At 48.7% G+C, this 21,409-nt stretch overlaps 1 protein-coding gene across 1 annotated transcript in view; it reads right to left on the bottom strand.

The window, feature by feature from the left end:
• Glis1 (GLIS family zinc finger 1) overlaps positions 1–21,162 on the bottom strand; it is a 190,908-nt gene extending 169,746 nt beyond the window's left edge. Inside the window, exon 1 of the mRNA XM_029475863.1 lies at positions 20,871–21,162. Coding sequence (XP_029331723.1) covers positions 20,871–21,126 — 256 coding nt within the window. The 5' untranslated portion in view covers positions 21,127–21,162. The remainder of the gene's footprint in view (positions 1–20,870) is intronic.
• Between the last annotated feature and the right edge of the window lie 247 nt (positions 21,163–21,409).

The following is a 21,409-nucleotide window of genomic DNA, read 5'->3' as shown; positions in this document are numbered from 1 at the left end:
GGTAATGGCTCCCATCCCCACAGAAGTTACATATCAGATATCCTGAATGCCAGATATTTACATTACTATTCATAACAATAACAAGATTACAGTTATGAAGTAGCAATGGAAGTAATTTTATGGTTGAGGGGTCACTACGACATGAGGAACTGCGTTAAAGGATCGCAGAGTTAGGAAGGTTGAGAGGCACTGGTTTAGGGGCTGCTCACTGACCCCCGACCCTCTGCCCTGTGTGCTGGGTCCTGGGCTGGGCCTGCTCTCTCGAAGGTCTTGGTTAGAACATTGCTCACTGTCACCAATACTGTGACAGGTGATTGCCAGTTATGAAGGCTGGAGATGCAGTATCTTTATGAGTCCTGCCACAAAGCAGGGTCTCCGCAACAGGAAGCTCTTGACTAGTCAGTGGACACATGGAAGATTTTCCCACAAAAGGATACCTGGTCTGGAAGCCCTGCAGCCTCTGCGTGACACACCTGCCACCTGAGCCACCTGAGCTTTAAGAGAACGCGACCAGGAGGAACTAAGGCCACTCCTCCCTCCTCCTCAGCTTACTGCCTATGGCAGGAATTCTCACACTTCACCTATCTGCCACTTGGTTTTGCTTCAGAAATTTTTACACACTCTCAGACACAAAGAGATATAAAATAGTGACACAAATCAAAACGTGTACTGATAAATGGGCTGGAGAGGTGGCTCAGTAGTTAAGAGCACTTGCTGCTCTTACAGAGGACCCAGGTTCAATTCCCGGCACCCACATGATGGTCCACAGTCATCAATAACTCCAGCCCCACCCAGGGGCTCTGATGCTTCCATGAGCATTGCACACATGTGGTGCACAGACATACATGCAGGCATATAAAAATAAAGGAAAAAACAAATTAAAAAACAAACCAAACATATAATGTTAATAAATCATAAAGAAATTCATTTTAAAACAATTCTCTGGTTTACATATAAGCTTACTATTTATCAAAGATGAAAGTGTGTCTGTATACTCATGAGATGCATATGCCTGTCTTTACATAAGGAGTTTCTACATAACTATCTTCAACGTGTCCCAGAATTGATTTATACTTTGATTTTATAACAGGCCATGCTGAAAAGGCCACATTGCACAAATCTATAGTACAAAAAGGCAGAACTATGTTTAGGGCCATTTCGGAAATGGTTGGAAATTCTGTCCTAATCCCAAGCGAAAATTCATCTACTGATTTTTTTTTAATCAAAACTCATGTCAGTAACTTACACAACAATTTTGAAAAGCATCCTAACACAGTATACTCCAGAGATGTATAACTGGGTACAGGCTAAGGAATGACCGTAGGAAAGTATTAAAGTCTTTGTTTCCTATAATTAAACCACTATGCCTGCCTCTATAAAAGCAAAAAAACAAAAACAAAACTACACGCATAACAAAACTCCGCATTTTATAACATACAACCGTCTCAAAAATCTGAGTTGAGGTGTCTCGGGCAGCATCCGCTGGTGTTGCAGCGGTGCCAATGCATGTGCTGTGAGTTTATCACCAAGGCAGCACAGGTGTGTGCCGCCCAAACACCTCGGACTCATTACATGTTGGATTCTGCACTAATTTTTGGTCATTTGTATGCTCAGGAAACTCTTACTACTGCCGTCTTTTGTGACCCCCACATTTAGCAATGTGAGCCCACAGTTTATGATCTAATCAAGGTAAAAATTACTAAGGGGTAAACCCCCACGGCTGTGACACTACACACCCGAGTCATGAAACATGGAGAACCCAAGCTGGTCTCACGGTGCAGGGAGATGCTGGGTGGTGCTGTGCACGCCACCAGAGGAGAAAAGTCACCATCAAAGTCACAGTTACCCAGCTGTGAAGCCTGAGAGCTACAATGACCGCCAGCCTAGCAATAGTGGCAAGGACACCAAGGGAGTAACCGACCACTCTCTGGATGGACTTACAGCTCCCCCCATAAGGAGAAACCAATGTCTGGTAACATTATTGAGAGCAAGGGCCTGTGACAGAGCAGAACCTACAACTATCATCCTATTAGACAGCCAGAGTGTCACAGTGACTTCCAACGACTTATCCTTACACCTGTAGTAGACTAGTGCATCCTCCAGTCCCCCTCAGAGAACTGTCCCCATTCCATAGACCGTGGTTAACACAGCAACTCAGGACAAGTAAGATACGGACTTCAACAGGACAGCCACATCACACCCCTCTTCCAAAGGCTCAGGGGTCACCGTGGGATGGGAGGTGAACGACTGCAGTGTTTCCAGGCACAGCTGGACAGCCACACATGTGACCTCAGCAGCTGTGTGCACAAGGCCTGTGCAATCTGAAGCCAGACAAAAATCCAGCCTGAAGAAGGAAGGTAGGCAGGAAGCCCCATGCCTAGCCAAGGATGCCTAGCTACTGGCAAGCAACAGATGCTGGGAAGGGGAGTGAGTCTCCCTCCAGTGGGTGACCAGACATCCAAGAGTATACTGGACTGGATAGGTGCTTTGTTTTGTTTTAGGACACAAAGCTGAGTATGGAGAGATTGAGAGGAAGTTTGACTACAAGGTATTGCATAAAATCCTCAGAGATGCAAAAAAAAAAAAATTTACTTAGTGAGAAAATATAGACTGGAAACAGCAATTTGGATTTTTTATTGTTGTCACTCTGAAGACAAACAAGGTTTTAAGCTGGTAGGAGACTGAGCTGTGCCTAAAAAAAAACAGCCAAACACTGCCAGCAAGACATTCATCTTCAGGAAGCCGACTTACTCAGCAGCAAGATGGAGTGGGGGTTGGGGGGGAGGCAGGTTCACTAATTCTATGAACAGGAGAGCACTGTTGGGTGCAATACCTAGGATCTCCACCAGGGGCGCTGCACACAAAGGGAAGCACGGCTTCCCTTCACAGCTGTGTCTCTAAAAGTCCTTCCTTACCCAGTATGTAGTAGCCCAGGCCTCACAGGAATACAGACACGGATTAGCACAATAGTATTTACACAGCACCCCAGACCTCAAAAGAATCAAAATCCAGGGTCATGAATGTCTGGCTCTGCCCTCTCTGCTATCCCCAGAGCCTTCCCCAACACCACACTAACTAAGGCACACACAAGATTAATCAGAAATGCATCTATTCCTAGCAGCAGTGGCCGAGCCTCACACACGATGGCCTTGGCCTGAGACAGTAGAGATGGAGAGAGATGAAGATACAAAACCACCACAGCCAAGAGGAACAGAGGGCTGTCATTGGGCTCCACCCACCTGATGACCATATCCAACTGCTGCAGACTCTGCCCTAGGCCCTGCAAGGGCTAATTGCTTGTGGCGTTCTCATTGCTGAGAGTAAAGGATGACCAAGCTACCAAGCCACTGAGTCATGACAAGGGCTGTGGTGGAAATCCAATGAAGCAAATAGGAAAGGACTGTGTGGCGGGGGGTGGGGGGCGGGGGGTCACCAGTAAGTGACACACAAGCCTGAGTCAGCCGTGGGAAGGGGAGCTGAAGGCACACGCAGCAGAGGAGGCCGCATAAAGGTCCTGCCAAGAGGCCAGACTCTCCAACTGACTCATGGAACTGCAGGGCCATGTCAGCACAGGGGCGGCTGTGAGAGAGGAAGAGTAAGACAGACAACAGAGATGGACTTCAGGTCTGCCTTGCAGGCCAGAGCAGGGGAGAACACGGCCACGGGAATCCAGACAGACAGATGCTGTGCTATCACAATGTAAGAGCAACCTATCCCTGAAGCTAGAAACAGAACGGAGCACAGAGAAGCCCAGGCAGCCACAGCAGGGAGACCCTGTAAGGACAGGACAGAGGTGTCGGGGCCGCACAAGCCAGAAGGTGGTGATAGAGACACAGAACTGTGTGTGCCTAGGGTCAGAACTGAACTCAGAAGAGCTGCTGGTCCTGAGCAGTGAGCAAGGGTTGGGAAGCTGCCTGGTGACCCCAAGTGGGCCTTTCCTAGACATTAGGTCTAATGAGATTAGTGCAGCTAGGTTCAGCCGCATGGACAGGCCAGGGTTGGGGGAGGGGGCGGGGGGCAGTAAGTGGACAGCGGCAAGGACAGCGTCTGCATGCTGACGGGGACCTTCAGTGAAGCCTGTGAGAGAAGAGAGGTGTCTGTGAGGACGGGATGCTGGGGCTGAGGATAAGGAGTGACTGACCGCACAAAGGCAGAAAAGCCAGGCCTTGATGATGCCTGCAGCCCTGAGCTCACTCACTGAGTCTGGGTCATTTGGGGTCGCTTCCTTGGCACTGTATGACACACTCAATCGGTTCTAACTAGGGCAGGGGCCTGACCAGGAATGTGGCAGTGGGCTGAGGCTGAGGAGGATGTCTAAGAAACGGGATTACGAAGATGGGTACTGAGAAAGGAGGACACAGAGACCCAAGGAAGCCATGACTGCTGCAAAGTGACAGGTCAGGATAGCCCGCATCGGCACGCCAGCAGAAGGCAGTGTGAGCAGATGAGGAAAGCCCTCAGCCTGGAAGGAGACCAGACGGTGATCAGGGAACCTAAACTACACAAATGGAAACAGGAAGGCAGAGAATAGGGTAAAAGGTAGTTTAATAAAACCCCAAAATATTGTATATATTAACAAATGGAATACATAAAAAGGGAGCCACATGAGACAAACCAAGTGATCTTGCAAATTGAAATAAGTGAAAAATTTTAAAGGGAGACAATGTCTAGGAAATTCTCAGAAAACAGGTTTAAAAGACAAAGAGGTAGGTGCTAGGGAAGAGAATTTTTAAAGTAATACAAAAAGCAAAATATACAATTGGTTAGAGTTCCAGACTATGACAACAGAGTAAAAGTATTGGAAAAAATTTAAAAAGACAAGACAACTAAAATTGAAAGACATGACAATCCAGAAATAAAGAACCTACTAAGTACCCAGCTCAATTAAAGAAAAGCCCACACCAAAGCCCATCATTGGGAGATCCCAAACCAAAGACACACAGAGTACTTAGAAACCTAAAAACCAGACTGGATGGACTTATAGAGGAGGGACATACAGAATCTGTGCAGTCAGGAAGCAGATCAGAGCCGGGCGTCACAGCAGCATGGGGCACTGAAGATACAGGAAAGCATCCTTGAAATCCACAGGATCAGCCGTGCAGCCAAACAACCCAGGTTTCATGGCCACGTTACTTAACATCACTAGGTCTCCGTTTCCTCATCTGTCAAATGGCCATCACAACAACTAGACCCACCTCCCTCTGGGGTTTGTGAGGATGAATTAATTCAGGCAAATTCATCGAAGCACTGCTGTCCGTGTTAGCTCTCACTAACACTACCAAAAGTGAGGCCTTTTAAGACACATATGAGAGGAATATGGCCTAGCAAACTTTGGAGCTAAACCAAGAAAAACACAATGAAAATGGCCCATGTGTGTGTGTGTGTGTGTGTCTATCTATCTGTCTGTCTGTCTGTCTAGAATCTGAAGACCTTTCTTCACCTACCAGCCCACACCAAGGAGCACGCACATGCACACACATGCACACTTCTGCAGGCTGAAGACCTGCAATGTCAGCTTCCCTATCCTGACCGCACTACAGAACAACGGCCCCCAAGCCTATCCCTTGCTTTCTCTTTACTGTGAACCATTTGGAAAACGTCCTATTTAACCTGCTTACTTGACGAACACACGTTCCCCTGCAGAATGTAAGCTCTGTAACCTTGCACAGGGCCATGGCCTGTTCTTCGGTGTCTTTGCAGCGTGAGGCATTTGTACCTCACAGCAGGTGCTCAATTATATATTTGTTAAGTTAAAAAAAAATTAACAAAACTGTGCCAGACACGATAACACACACCTATAACTACAGCACCCGGAGGCAGGATTGCAAGCTCAAAGCTGGCCCGACCTACACAGTGAAACCTTGTCTAAAACTACAAAACACAAACGACAAGCAACCCTTGCTTTCCCACCTCCCACAGCACAGGCCTCACACTGATCAGAGCACGCTGATTTGGAGCAGTAAGATGATGGTTCGGTGGGTGCTTCCCACCAAGCCTGATGATCTGAAGTCGGTCCCAGAAACCTACATGATGGAAGAGAACTGGCTCCCTGCAAGCTGGTCTCTGATGGCACACACACACACACACACACTGCACACACTTTGATTAGAACACAGCTGTAGGAACACAGCTCCAAACCACACTTATATCCCAGGCCAAGATGAGCATCAGTTGCTGCCCCTTCCCCCACAGCAGTGTGCACCACTGGACAGCCTGCAGTGGGCTCGAGGTACCAAGCCTCCTTCTTCAGTCTTCGAAGGAAGTTCTGAGACCCACTCGGCATCCTTACACTAAAGTCTCTTTTCCGCTTCATCTCCCAGGGTACATGACAGGTGAGGAGCCAACATGTAAAGACTGGGAAAAAATTCTCAGAGAGGTCCTCCAAACCAGATTGGGATACAGGAGAGAGAGAGAGCTGGCACCTCACAGACAGGCATCTGACAGGCTGATGAAATAATTAGGGGAGGAGAGAAAACCAAGGAAATTAAAATGAAGTTACAAAACAGAAAAAGGGGGCAGGGAAGAGAATGAAAGGTCGCATCAGAAAGAAGGGGCTCCCGAGGTGCAAGACCTGACTGCTTGGTCACCATGTCCCAATGAGAAGGAAGGCTCAAGAGGCACTGTCACTGTCCCACCCACCCCTCCCCACCGCTCCTTCTCTACATTCCATCTGCAGACTCACCCTGTTCCCTACCCTGTAGCTGCGAGAGTTTGGGAGTTCCCTGGACACTCCAGGTCACTCTCAGATCTCAGAACATCTTTCAGTCCCAAGGACTTTCAGTCCTAAGAACGGCCTCCGGTTTAGCAATTAAGATGTCCCGTCCAGATTAATAATCTCAACTCCAAACTCCACTTACAGCCATCTTCCTCCCATGAGGCCGGGCAGGGAACGGACTGTTCCAGGTCCCTGACTGTCCACTGGGCAGCAGACAGAGTCGTCTCCAAGACAGGAGACAGGGCATCTACTCTGCTGCTAAGGCCCTTCTGTGGCTTCCGGGGTCAGCAGACAGCTACTACCCTTTGATGTCCTAGGAGACACTTCAGCCTCTTCTGCCTGGCAAGAAACACTTGGGGCAAGGTGGGCTTGACAAGGACCTCTAGAGGTCATCTCCTCCCTTTGGTAGCAGGCAGTGGCCCCAACCAGAGCCTTGCCTTCTCATGGCTGTCACTCATGAATCCACCACCTGTCACTCGGTTCCTCTGGCCGTGCCATGTTCCCTGTGTGGTCTCTTAAGCTTCGTGAAGAGGTAATCCCTTCTGCTACTTGGCATGAGTAGAAAGACACACCCCGGCTCTTCAGAGAAAACCCCCTCCTTGGGCTCTTCCATCTCTCTCTTCCTCCCCTCTGGGTGCATGCTGAGCAATGCAGAGCTCAAACCAGAGAGGAGTCCTGCTTCAGGACATAGCAGCCAGCACCCCCATCATGCCTGCTGTCTTAGGGTCACAGACCCAAAAAGACAAGCTCTCATCACGCACAGCCCCAACTGCACACTGGTTCAACCACAGGGCTTCAAGACCAGGGATGAGGTAAGGACCGTGCAGCTGGGCCACTGGGTTTAAGAGAACTAAACCGTCATTTGCTGTGGCCGGACTTGAGCAGTGAGGACAACATTCCAGGCAACTGTGTGTTAGAGACACCATCCCTGCACCCATTGCCAGCCCTGTAACCCTGGACAAGATGCCTTTCCCTCTCTGGTCTGTTACTTCACCTGCAGGTTAGTGAAATACACAGACTAAAAAGAGACACACCTCCCCGGACTGCTGGCGGGATTAAAGGAATGGTGTGTGGGATACCCTGGGTCACGACGGGAGGGCTCGCTGTTGATAGTTTTACTACTATAGCTGATAGGTATGAAAGAAAATGTTAGAAAATAACTAAGTGGATCCAAAGCGGAGCCACCATGTCACACAAGCTTGCAGAACTGGTGCCCCCTGGAGGTAGACCTCACTGACACCCTGGCTGGAGGCTGCCTCTCTGGGGTGGCTGGGCACGACCTAGCTTCTCTTTATCACATTGGCTTATTTTAAAGGCTATGTTTTGGCATGCCTTTTCTAAAAATAAAATCTTTATTTTAAAACATTAATACAACAAGTTACCGCAAATAGCAATAACAACAAACAAAGGGACCTGGTGAGTGGCAAAGAACAGACCGATGAAGAAAATGGAAAATCTGGGCAATCCGACTATAAAAAGGATTTTTTTAAAATGCGTTTCAAAGCATCACAAAGAACTCCTTTACGCAGCAGGCTCACAAAGACGTGAGCAATGTAAAGACCAGGCTCACTCTTAATGTCAGCAGGCTTATTTATTGATTTATTTTGGTGGTACTGGGGCTCGAACTCAGAGCCCCAGGTGTGTTGGGCAAGCGCGATTAGAGAGAGAAGTATTCAGCAGGAGAGACAGGAACTATGAACCAACACTCAATGCAGGCACCACCACACTCAAAATCAGAGAGATAACCAGCTGTCGGGTTCACCTTCAAATCAGGGAAGGGGGCTGGATGCCCAGGCGAGGATGCAGGCAATGTGTTCTCTGAGAAGGCACTGTCTGCCTGTGAAAACTGATGCAACATCCAAGGGTCCCATCTACTCGGGGTTACTACCCAGTAGCCTAGCAGCCTCCCTGCAGACCCCACCCAGGGAAGATACCAGTGACTCAGGTGAAGACTGTGCAGGAAGACAGACATGCACTCCAGCTTCGTCCTCTCTACTCGCATGCGATGTGAACAGCTGTGCATACGTAACTCACGTATGCATGTGTGTTTTCATACACAGAAAGTATCTCTGAGAGGCTAGGCAAACTCAAACATCACTAGTTTGACGGCAGGGTATCAGACACAGGTGAAGAAAACGGGAGACAGGGGATCCCTAAGGACTAAAAGGCGTCTTCTGAATTTGAAACCATTTTAATGTGTGACCTATTCAAAATAACCTAGCCAATGAAATTTAATACATTTTTGGGTGTTTACCAAGAATTTTAATCTCACGGAAATGCCTGTGTTAGAATGTTAACTTTACAAATAAGTGCTTAAGGCTATATTCAGGAAATATAACTCAAATATAATACATATTAATATGTATTAGACATGAACAAAACTGAAAAGAAATATACCAAACCGTAAGCAATAGGCTTTGCAGGGAGTGTGATTATAAGCCAAGAATGATTTAACCTCTTTCTACAGCTTCCAAACTGTCTGCATTACTTAAATGAGCAGAAAAATAAGGATTAATGAATTAAATTATCTTCAAAGGGCCAGTCACCTCCCAAATAAGGATTAGGAATAAGGCCAAGTAACTTGTAGAAGTCAGGAAACAATAAGGATAAAACCAGATCCCACCGCCGCTAGGTGCTGCACAGGTCTCCCTGTGCACGTTCTCGGCTTGGGGACAGGCTTGCGGGAGCCCAGCACACCCTGTGCATGTTTCCGACCTGTGGACAGGCTTTCGGAGATGAGCATATCCTCTGGCTGCTTCCCACCCACCAGGACCTGCCCACTCAGTGTCACCTCTCCAGGAAGCCAGGTCAGATCTCCCCTCACGACAGTTCTGTGGACTCTGAGAGCAGAGCAGGTAGACCCTAGGGCTCACATCTGTGACCCCAACAGAAGCCTGGCCTGGCAACCAGCCTGCTGCTCACCCTTAAGTTGGCATGTCCCCCAAGTATTCCCCAAGGTAGAGGCCAAGGGCACTAAGCAAACCATAAGTAGGAGAGGGCATCAGGAAGCAGACAAGAGATAGAAAACTCAAGAACCCAACCCCGGTGCTGCCCAGCAGAACTGTCTGCAACCATGAGTGTCTGCAACCATGAGAGCATGCTCACTCGGCAGTCCATGGTGTAGCCACTCGCCCAGTGCCTGCTGAGCTCGTGCAATGCAGTTACAACAATTCAAAGATTGAGTTGTTAACTCTGTGTAATGAATTCATGGCCGTAACTATTCTTAAGGAGGAATAAACGTACTTCACGGGATACTCATGACATTCAATTAGAGAATCCATATTTTTAAGGGAGTGACGGAGTGGCTGGCAGTGCCCACGCAGTAACGACGGCTCTGGAGTGCTAAAAATGCTGGGTGTGAGGAGGAGGGTCTCCAGAGGTCACAGAGCACGCTTGGCCAATATCAAACAGTGGCTAGCACCCTGGCAAACAGCTTTTCCGTATCCTTGTTGCATGGCAACAAGAGCCTCTGAAAGCAGCTCACACAGCAGGAACTAGTGAGAAGTTACAGGAGAAGGGCAAAGACAGTCCCTATCCAGGACAGACTGTCCAAGGTGGGCTCCACCTCCAGCATCCTGCAGAGAGAGAGCTACTCTGCAGATTCAAGTTCCTGGTTGTCTTCAAGAAAACTCCCTCTAAGGTCTAAGCCCCCGTTTCCCTACTGATGTCTTGAACCCTGATCCCACTGCACCTAGGAGAGCCAGTACATATGTCCACTTCCTACTGAATAAGTCAAAGCTGAGGTCATCAGCTAATAGCAGCTGGAAAATGGGAGAGTCTGCTTAGGAGAGAGACCCTGGTGAGAGTGCACACAGGAGGCCTGGGATACCGTGTGAGCTGCTCATCCACCATTCACCTGCCTGCCAGGCTATGAGCTCTCTGTTAGTCCACCAGTGTGTCCAGGGCTAGACCTGATATCTGAACAGTGGATATTCAATGAACGAGTAAAGCTTAGAAGCTCAAAACCACTCTAGATGAAAATCTGCATAGGAACTCCCCAGGAAACACCCCTTCACTGGCGAGGAAATTACCACCCTCCATCCTCTGAACCAACTCCACCATCGAGTCAGGAGCACCCTGGGAAAGAAAGCCAGGAGCTCTACAAGACATCCTCTTCCTGGGAGGGAAGAACCAAAGACGGATTAGGACGTGAAGGAGGTCCAGGTTAACCCCGGCTGAAAGGAGGAAGTTACTCGAAGATGATGAACGAATCAGGCTGTGGCTGAAGGAGTAAAGGCCAGGTGAGATGGTAAAGAGAGAAGAAAGGCAGGTCAGATGGCAGCCACCGCTCCACTGCTTCAGGTCACTTGCCCCTCGAGGCCTGCTGCCCTCTCTGTAGAATGGGGATGATGGCACCCGACTCTCTGAGAGGCAAATGGAAAAAAACCGATGGCTTCAAGGATGCTTGCTCTCAGCAGAGATGAACAAATGCCAGCCTGACAGGACCATGGAGGCAGGCTGCACAGGCCTGTGAGGGGATGGCTGAGCACTGAGTGCCTTAAACTTGAAAGGAAGAAGCAAGAAGTTCAGCAGGATGATGGAGCCAGACAGCAAGTCCCAGCCCATTAAACCGGGGTGCCAGAGGATGGGAGGGGTGGGGGTTGGCACCTCTGGACCCACTCACAACCAGGACCTGTGACAAGTTGAGTTGATGCCACACACACCTAACTCAACAAAAGACAGCTGTTCCTGACCATTCCCCACCCTTCTGTAAAATCAAGATACCAGCAAGCCAGACCTGCGTCCTGCGAGCCAGACCTGCGTCCTCCTGTAGCTGGGATTCAAACCCAGTCAGACTCTTAGTTGTGCCAATGAAGACAGAGAGTGGAGTAAATGGTTGAGCACAGCAGTGTGGAGCACCTCACTGGAGCACCACACATTTGCTGGGGGTTGGGAAAATGGCTCGGTGGTTAGTTAAGATCCCTGGCTGTTCTTCCAGAGGACCAGAGTTCAGTTCCCAGCCTCCTCTAACTCCTGCTTCAGGGGATCTGGTGCCCTCTTCTGACCTCCTAAGGCACGACATTCACATACACATACTCATGAATCAGTAATAAAATAAATCTTACAGAGAGCCTTTGTGTGTCCATCCTTGGAGACAGAAAACAGGAGCGTCAAACAGTCTCCCTCACAGCTCAAGGCTCCTTGAGGGCAGCAAGTGGGTCACCGTTTCCCAATTTCTTGGTTACCCATCCTGAATCATGTCTGTTCTTGGGCTTCTGTGACAAAAGAGACAATGACATTCCATCCCTGTCCTCAAATTCACCTACGTAGTAACTGCCACAGAGTATGAACAGTTCTAGGCAGAAAGAAGACAGGGGAGAGAGACTTCTAGAGTGAGGTGGCTCTTAAGCTGGTAGGAAAGATTAGGTCGGGTCAGCATGGTAGACAGGAAGGGAGTAAAGCTCTTCCCAGAGGTCCCCATGCCATTTACAGTAGCGCAGAAGCCACAGTGACAACAACCAGGGCTATTAATGAGCACTCACGGGGAGCCAGTCTGGTTTCATGCACTTATGTTAGCCCTCGCCCCTCCTCACAGCCTGATGAAAGCTCAACTATCATTACCCCAGTTTATGGATAAAGGGTGTTGAGGCCACCAAGCCACAGTGTGAACCTGGTAGCCTCTTCCACACCATGTTCCATACCCACATCCTCAGCCGATACCTCACACACTTCACAACTCTTCAGGTCAGACTTAGGGCTGGACACAAGTGAGTATCTTAAAACTCTGTTTTCTCCCCTGTTCCCCCAAATGATTTAAGGATATACAATGATAAATAAAAAGAAGTTGGGGGGGACTGGAGAGATGGCTCAGTGTGGAAAGCCTTTTGGTGTACCGCTTGGCAGGAGTTAGCTCAGTGGCTAAGAACACTGACTCCTTTTCCAGAGGACCTGGGTTCAATACCCAGTGCCTACATAGCAGATCACAGCCGCTTGCAGCTCCAGCTCTAAGGGTTCTACCACCCTCACACAGATAGATATACATGCAGGCAAGAATACCAATGCATGTGAAATAAATACAAACTAAGTCTAAAACAAAGTTTGTAGTTTATAAGAAAAGCAGAGCAGAGGAAAACTCTTATGTGCCTAGGAGCACATAAGAACGTCTGTACAAGACAAGAAACTAGCTCGAGATGGTGCCTGAGCTGGTTAGCAAGGCTCCCACTAGCTGCCGGGTCAAGATCGCTAAAGTACCACAAGACAATCTGTGCCTACCCAGACGTGTGCCTATGTGGCTGTTCCCGGAAAACATCAACCAACTTAAAAAGAGTGCTTAAGTTTAGGAGACACCTAGAGCGCAGCCCTTCCATCAGCAGGCACTCGCTGGCTAACTGCAAGCACGTTCCTGCACCTAGGAAACTTAGGATACCCCTGCTGCCTAGGCCTGGCACTATTAGAACAGTTTTTAAAAAGTGGTTCTGAGGATTCACGGTCCAGGATGTCGGCTTTCCATTCACCCCTGGACCTCCACCCCTCCAAGCACCCCTCTGAAGGCCCCACGAAGAGCCTGCCCCACGAGAAGCTGCAGCGCGGACATATTCTCACAAAGCGCTACGTAAGTACAAATGACTGTTTGATCAATCATTTGGCCTCAGCATGGGATTTGGTTAGAATTAAAGCCATCTGGCTGAGGGGGGGCCCAGAGAGGAGGAGACAAGCAGGCGGGGAAATGACCCGCCCCCTCCCCCAAAAAGCATTGTTAAAATATAACAGGGGAAGCCAGTAAAGTCCCTGCTGTTATTTCAGCCTAAGCCACTTAATCCGTCAGCACATAAAGCAACTCATTTTATGACCTTTTCCCTCTAAAAAGTAAATCAGAAGACGCTGCCTTGAACTCAGATATCTCTGAAACACACCGCTCATCCCTCCCAGTGAAATATCTTGTTTCATAACCCTTCCTCGAGACACTTGAAACTGCGGATCAGTAAATGCCTCGCTTTAGGCATCTGACATTCCAGAGAATTAATATTTAAACTTATTATAGGAAAAAAAGAATTGAGTTTGGTCGAAGCATGAAATATTTAATAGTCCATCCAAATTAGAACCCCTATTTTGTTTCGCAGTGGAGATGCCAGTGGTATTACCTGGTCTTTGCGCTCAAATGAGATATAAAACGCTCAGCAGGGCTAAGATAGAAAGACACGAGATTTCAGCCCTTTCCTCTAGAAGAGGGAGGCGAGCCAGGCTTCCGGAGTGGAAGCCACCCAGTTTCGTTTTATAATACATTTAAAATCATATTATCATTGTCTGCCTTGAGGACAGCGGGGTGGGGGGTGGGGGTGAGGGACAACACCTAATCACCAACAACTACGGCAAAATCTCCAACCCACAGACGCCAGCTCCACGCTGGTCCCTTCATCTGAGGACGAGCCGCCGCTGCTGTAGCTTACTCGGCTCACGAGGACAGAAGTATTAAGTGGTTTGGGATAAAAATTAAGCTTCAATTGACACAGTGGATCCTGGCAGCCTCTGCCGGCACGTGTAATTTATTTACAGGGCTGGAAAAGTCGGCAAAATACATCATCAGCTCTTATACAAACTTCTACTAGGTATTAAATACCCAGCGCTCAGAGCAGTAATTCATATGGTCCAGCAGCGGTCCAAAGTAAACCCAATCCCAGCCCTCCCGAGAGCTTAAAACAGCAAATGGGATCTGTCTTTTTCAAGTCAGCCTCATGGTCCTTGGTTTCTTTCTAAAGCTCTATTTTCCTGCAAGCCTGTTATTTAAAAACAAAAGCAACTGAGTCTAAAAAAACGTAATGTGGTGGCCAGAAAGACCCAAATGGGAAGAACCCAGGCCACATCTCTGAGGCTGCTTCACACGGTCCCTTTCAAGACCAGTGTCAACACGGGGGCCAGGAAGGCTCCTGCAGTCCGGTTCCCAGAATGAAGTGTGACTCCTTCAGAATGTACAAACGAAGGGTCTTCTGGGAACATGGGACAAGGCCAGATCAGCCTGGAAGGAGACCTCTGGGCTTCTTATGACCAGCTCATCTCTTGACATAAAGGATCCACTCCTAAAACAAATTCTCAGATCAGTTAGGTCCCCAGTGTGCCCACAGTGACAATAGGTCCCCGGTGTGCCCACAGTGACAAGCCTACCTTTATCTTACCAGGTGCTAAAAACAAAATCACTATTTCATAGATCCCTGAACCACTGGCCTCTGTGAGGAAGTCTTCCATACCAGGAGATGGCCTCAGCCAAGAGCGTAACTTGCAATAACTCTGGGTGGGGCGGGAGGGTGGGGTTCTGCTCCTGCTTCAGAGAAGGGGGCCTCCATGGTCAGCCTAAGAGCCCTCACAAGACCCCAGCTACCTGAGGACACAAGTCACACAGGAAACCCATCTCCTCTCCGTGTTGCAGTGAGGGGCAGGGAATGGGGAATGATGCGTAACCAAGCGGTCTCCCACTTTGGCATGATAGCTGAGACTCAGTAAGGGGGCCACTGGGGTCCTCAGCCAACCATAGACACAAGTGTTATAAAAGCTGACCCACTTTATGGGTAAATACTGGCCTTGCTTTCAGACAACATGGCACAAATGCCAGGCTCACTGCTCACTGCCGGCCCAACCTTGGACAAGTCACTGTCCTACTTCCTAGCACAGCCCTCCATCTGCAGGACTCAGAGACTGCTTCTTTACTCTCCACACAGGGATGCCAGGTGTGATTAAATATACTCACACAGCTATGCCATGTCTGACCTAGCACACACAGTAGGTGCTCAATAACGGTTAGTGGGTCTCCCTTTCGCTTTTCCTTCCGTCTTCACCTCCAACAGTCAGGACTTCGAAGGAACAGTCAGAACCCCAGCCTGGCACAAAGATAAATACAGACTTGCTGGACGCTTGGGACCCTCCCAACTCTCTTAGCTTAGGTAATGTGGATCCAGAGCAGAAAAGAGATATGGAATACCCAATCAAACTGTTCCCATTCTACAGAGGGGAAACTGAGGCTCAAGGCAAAAAGCCCAACCCCTGTGCATCAAAGCTGTACTATGGTGCACGGGTATGCTCTAGGCAGTTCAACCATAATCCATAATCGCCAATCAAACTCAGGCCCTACAGGAAACGCGTCCTTCAGCTCACAAGCTGAGGACTCCTCTCCACACATCTGACTCAAAACGCTGGCTTTAAAAGCACAGCTTGTAACACTAACACAATCCTCTCGCTCTGCCGGAACCTTCCAAAGGACAATGCTTAAGTTTAAGGGGGAAGACAGGAAAGAAGAAAACAGATGCATGCAGTGGCTGGAAACCGGGAGACCCCTGGGTTAGGGCTGCGCTCTTTCCACCCCCACCCAGCACAGCAGCAGCCTCTGTTTTCTTTCGGTTTCTTGTAAATAAGGCTTTGGGAGACCAAAGCAGCCACAGCACAGCCCCTCTCCTGATCTCCTTACTCAGTAACTCAGCTGTCAGAGCCCGGACTTTGCTTCCAATGCCGGACAGACGAAGGCTTTTTTTTTTTTTTCACTGTAAACTATTAATTTGGGCAGCGGCTGTTGATAAACAAGTCCTCCGTTTCCTACGTCTGGGATCACGAGCACTGGGGGGACAGTAAAGATACCTCACGAGTCTGGGGCGCGCGGGGGGGGGCTGTTTTTTGGCCTAGAATTACAGTTTGTGCTTTTTGTGCGACTCAAACTTCTCAAAGCCCCACTGCAGTTTGCTTGATTTCTTCTTAAACTGGACAGTTTGTGCTTTTACACACTGAAATAAACTCGCCCCTACCTAAAGACACAGCCTGACTCTTTAGGCCCAAGTTAATTGCAATTAAAATCTAGTCTGGGGGGGAAAATATTAGCAAACCACGGGTAATCATTTATTTGGTGTTTGTATGTGGGGGGGAGGGGGAGGGTACCCCTGTATCAGCTTCAAATTTTCTGAGAAAATTCTCTTACTGATGATCGACTTCCAAATAAAGTTTACTTGTTTGTTGTTTTTTCTTTCTAATCCCAACCAAAAAAGGACTGAAACCCCTATTCCAAACTTGAGTTTCTCTTCTCCTCTAGGATGCTAGCCAAACTCCATGAAATAAAACCAAAGAAAATGATAATTATGCAACCTTCAGAGGAAAAAAACGTAAGAATATAGCTTTCAAATGATTCATGCACTTATGTCCGTAATGGGATTTTAACACACATTAAAAATAAGCGTGAGGGCTCACTTCACTTCTCACGCAAACGAGAAACACAGGAGATGAGCAACACACCCTGTCACACTGTCACGCAGCCAAGGGGATCCTGAGACCCCGGGCCTGCTAGGCAGGTTAAACTGCAGGGTCTCAACAAGGCCCCACCTAAAGCACAGTCCTAAGTGATGGCTCCCTTTCCAGTCTGCCGACCGAGTGTTGACTTCCAAAGAAGGCAGAGAGGGGAAAGAAATTCTAGCTGCACGAAATTTGAAGGGAATCTTTGGGAATAACATTTCCGCCACCTCTCCTGCTATAGGAGATCTGCTGGGTCCAAAACTCTTGTGATTGCAGACACAACATGTTCCTATCGCGCTTGTGTGCCCCACGGTACTTGTTTCTCTTTGTCTCGGGGAGCCTGACATTTGGCCAGCAGGTTTTTCTCCCCCTTATTTGAAACCTCAAGCAATGAAAAAATTTGGATCTGATTATTTCCGGATCCCAGGACCAGCACTTTAAAATGGATGAAATGCAAGCAAATTGCCCACCAGACCCAGAGGGGGGAAACGCTTTAGAAATCACTTCTACCTTTCTATTACAGATGTGCCAGCCTCTCCTGACCTCCTCAGAACATGGCAGTAGCTTCCTGCTGTGATGAAACAACCTCACCCAGATAGCACACTGAAACCATCAGGTCTTGCCCACACCAGCAGCCCGACATCAGGCACACAGCCTACAACTGCTTGCTTGCTAGCTGGCTGGCTTCTCTTTTTCTTTTGTTTTCTTTTTAAGCTACAAGACTGACTACTTTTGGAAATGTACAACCATGTTATGGGGACTGTTTTTTGCTAATGGCAGAGTTCACCTCCTCGACGATTGTCAACCTCCCCTTTCGGCTTGTTGTGTACAGTGCGTGGTAGAAAGGGCCCAGGCCCACTGACTTGCTGTGAGTTAAACAGTAACATCATGAACTGGTTTGGACAGATGGAATCATCTGGTAAACTACAAAGCCTTCTAGACATGGCAGAGAGACGATTACCAGTTTCCAAACATTTAAGACAAGAGACATACCAGAAACAAATGCAGTTCAGTTCTCTGGGGATGTTCGGAGGGCCCAACTTATGAATGCCAGCTCTCACACTCAAGCAACACATGGAGATGGTGGTACAAGTTTCGGAACCATAAAGATCTGGAGGCTAGAGGCCTCGGGAACTGCCAGTCACTGCCCCATAGCTTTGAACAAACCCTAGAACCTCCAACCATTAATCTATAAAAAGGAGTCAGTTTCCTGAGAGCCAGTGTCTGCCCGGCCAATACACACATTCCACCTCATCCTGGGAAGAGCCCATGAGGTAGGCAAAGAGAGATGAAGGAAATGTGCACGCATCCATTCTGAACACTGTGAAGGCCTGGGCAGGGTAAGCACCCCCAGCCATGACCATAAAGCTGTCCACCCGGGAAAGCCAAGCTATTTCCTTCTTTCCTTGTCTGGACTAACAAAAGACTGTCAGGTGTTTAATAATAATTTTAAAAATGCAGGGTTTGGCAGTTTGGCCCTGTCAGCTGTTTGGAATCTGGATAAATGGGACTTGGTCATAAACAGATAGTGATTCTTATCACGACTGATGACGACGTTAGTCCATGATGTCACCCCATGCCTAGTCCCTCCCAGTGCAGACCTGGAAATCTTCATTAGTTCAGTCCCTTCCTGTGCTTAAGGTCTATCCAAGGCAAAAGGCATGTACCATTTAAACCCTCACTCCATACCAGGCATGGGTGTCTTCTCTCCATTCACTGGCTAACAGAGGCCACCGAAGACCCAAGGCACAGCACCTCTTGGCCTCTCCTAGCCAGTGCACCAGAATTAGAGTCCTTCACATTTAATATTTTTAAATCTTTCTTATGCTTCGATCCCGCTGTCGCTATCACAGTGCTCTGCAAGAATTAACAAAAGCGACCTTCTCCGTTTATATAGCATCCTCACCACCCCGTTTTATGGGCCCTGTGATGGGCATCATCACCGTCTCCATGCAAATGAGAATCCAGAGACTGAGGTCATCAAACACATGGCTATCTCAGTCTAAGTCAGTCTGAAGGAGGAGGCCTGAGCTCAGAGGGGAGAAATAACTGTCCCACCCAGTGCAGTTAGATGTCTTATCTTTCCAGCTCCAACAATAAATATGCTTCAGTCGGCATCTCTCCTGGTCTGTTTCTAATAAGCCTGAGTGGATGGGCTGGACTGCACACACTCTTGAAGGCCCGAGAAGCCGGGGACTCTCTGGGTGGGAGGAGGCCTCGGAGAAGGTGTCCTCTCACCCATGACGTTTCTAAGAAGGCAGCCTGAGAAGACTGGGAGAAAACTGCTCTTCCCACAGACGTCCTTGCCTGACTCTGACGAACATGTAGATTTCCCTCTCTCTCTCTAACCCGCGTTGTGCCAGAGCTCCAGATCTCAAATGCGACCTCTCAGTTTTCTCACCTTGCAAATGGGCGCCATCTACTCCACCCCCAACAGCCTCACAGCTGTGAAGAAAACCAACTCAGAAGCGTCTGGGAGGCCGTAGCCAGAAAGACCAGCTTCAGGTACCAAGAAAGGATCTCCTTCTTCCATCGATTACCTTCCCTGTCCTTTCCAAAGGGAGACCTGCCGTGAAGATCTTTTATATAGGGTCAATGGGTGGACAAAACGTACTGAGGTTGAGAAGGACAGAGGCAGGGAATATACAAAGTATCAAATGAAATGCTCCCAATGATAAGGAGACAGACTTATGTGAGGGACAACCATCACTAGGATGGTGCAGGCCTTGATCTGCAGATGGGTCTGACTGTGAGAAAGGACTGTTTAAGGAACGCAGGAGCGGAGGAGCTCTCTGCAGCCAACATTACTAACCTCCTGCTCTCTCGCTCGCACTCTCTCTCTCTCTCTCTCTCTCTCTCTCTCTCTCTCTCTCTCTCTCTCTCTCTCTCTCTCTCTCTCCCTCAAATATGCGTCCCAGTAAAAATACTCGATACATTCGAGAAGAGACTGCAGACAAGAAGTGCCTCTCTCCTACAAAGCCAAAGAGAAACCTCTCTACAGTTATGTCTTCCAACCAGGCTGGCAACTGCAAGAAAGCTGGATTAAGGTGCTGAGCTGGCGGTAAGAGGTGTCTACAACTACAAAACACTGGCTTTCATTCCAAAAAGGTACTGCAGCTGATGAGATCAAACCCCAAAGTTGCTGGTTCGGCTAATGGGGAATGAAAGGGCAGATCGGGCAGATCGGCACATCCCTTAACAATCTCTAATGTCTGGTTAATTATCTGTTAACATGAAACCTATAAATAACATGTCGGTAATAATTAACTATGATTGGGTGAATATCTTCAGGAGTCTACCAGCACCTGTCCCTGAATTTGCCCATAGCGGGTTCTGGGCCTGCCTTGGCTTCACCAAGCACAGAAAAGTCACTTCTAAGTCAACACTTGACCCAGCCCGGATTACAGGCTCAAAAGAACTTAAGTCGGGAGTCAGAAAAATCATTTGGCATAATAAGTTCCTAATTTGCCCGATGAGAAAACTGAAGTTCCTAAGGAAGAGGTCCTACTAAAATCCTCCATTTGGTTTTGTCTTTTCTTTCTTTCGTCCTTCCTTCCTTTCTTAGAGAGATTGTGATAGTTCAAAATATGCCTTCCGTTTCTTAGAAACAATTACTAGACACTAATGTACAATAAAATTTTGACATTTCACACGACTTTCATCAGAAACATATAGAAGCAAAATTATGTAATGTAAGCTTTCTACATACACATCTCCTTCTCAAGCATTGGTTTAAATTGGATGCTATTTGGTTTAAATTGGATGCTTCCAGGCATCAGTTCAGACTGACAAGCGAGTCGCAATCAACTACAGAGATACTGAGACACTAAGGAACTCTTAAGGAAGTTCCAAGAAGTTCGAGAATCCCTACAGAGCCGGTGGCAGAGGCGCCGGTACCACAGCCCTGACCTCAGCATGCCCGCGGTCAGCACACTGGTGCGCTGGAACTCACCCTTCCCGCTGCCGGTCTTGGACACACCGTAGTCTCGAGGGCTCCGGGGCCGGAGGAGATCGTGGGCACGTGGTGGTGGCACCGGCAGCCGAGGCAGCAGGTCTCGCGGGTTCCCGTCCCCGCAGCCGCCACCACTCACGGCAATCCTGAAGGCCATGTGCGCTCCCAGGCCGGCAGGCCCGCGGCCCGGGCAGGGAGCACCAGGGGCCTCCTTTGGCCTCTTGTCCGAAAGTGCCTCGGCCACCTCGCAATGCATGGCGCCGGGGCGGGGCGCACGGCTGGGGGTCGCGCCAGGCTCCTGCGGAGGGAAGAAAGCACCGAGCTTTAGAAAGCGGGAAACTCCATTCCTAGATCACAGTTTAGGCAGTCACGTTCTATTTAGTCCTGATCTCAAAAACAAGTTAGCGTCACCACACCGACCCCATTCCCTGAGCCACCTGACCCCGCGCACCGTGGTCGCCCCGCTTTCGCTGCCGTCGCCCTAGCCCCGCACGTTCCGGAGAAGCCCCTGCGCCCTCCCACCTTAATCCGCTTCCACC

The sequence above is a fragment of the Mus caroli genome, chromosome 4, assembly GCF_900094665.2.
Source record: "Mus caroli chromosome 4, CAROLI_EIJ_v1.1, whole genome shotgun sequence".
Lineage (NCBI taxonomy): Eukaryota > Metazoa > Chordata > Mammalia > Rodentia > Muridae > Mus > Mus caroli.
The sequence above is the reverse complement of the archived record's forward strand: the minus strand, read 5'-3'. Positions and strand labels throughout refer to the sequence as shown.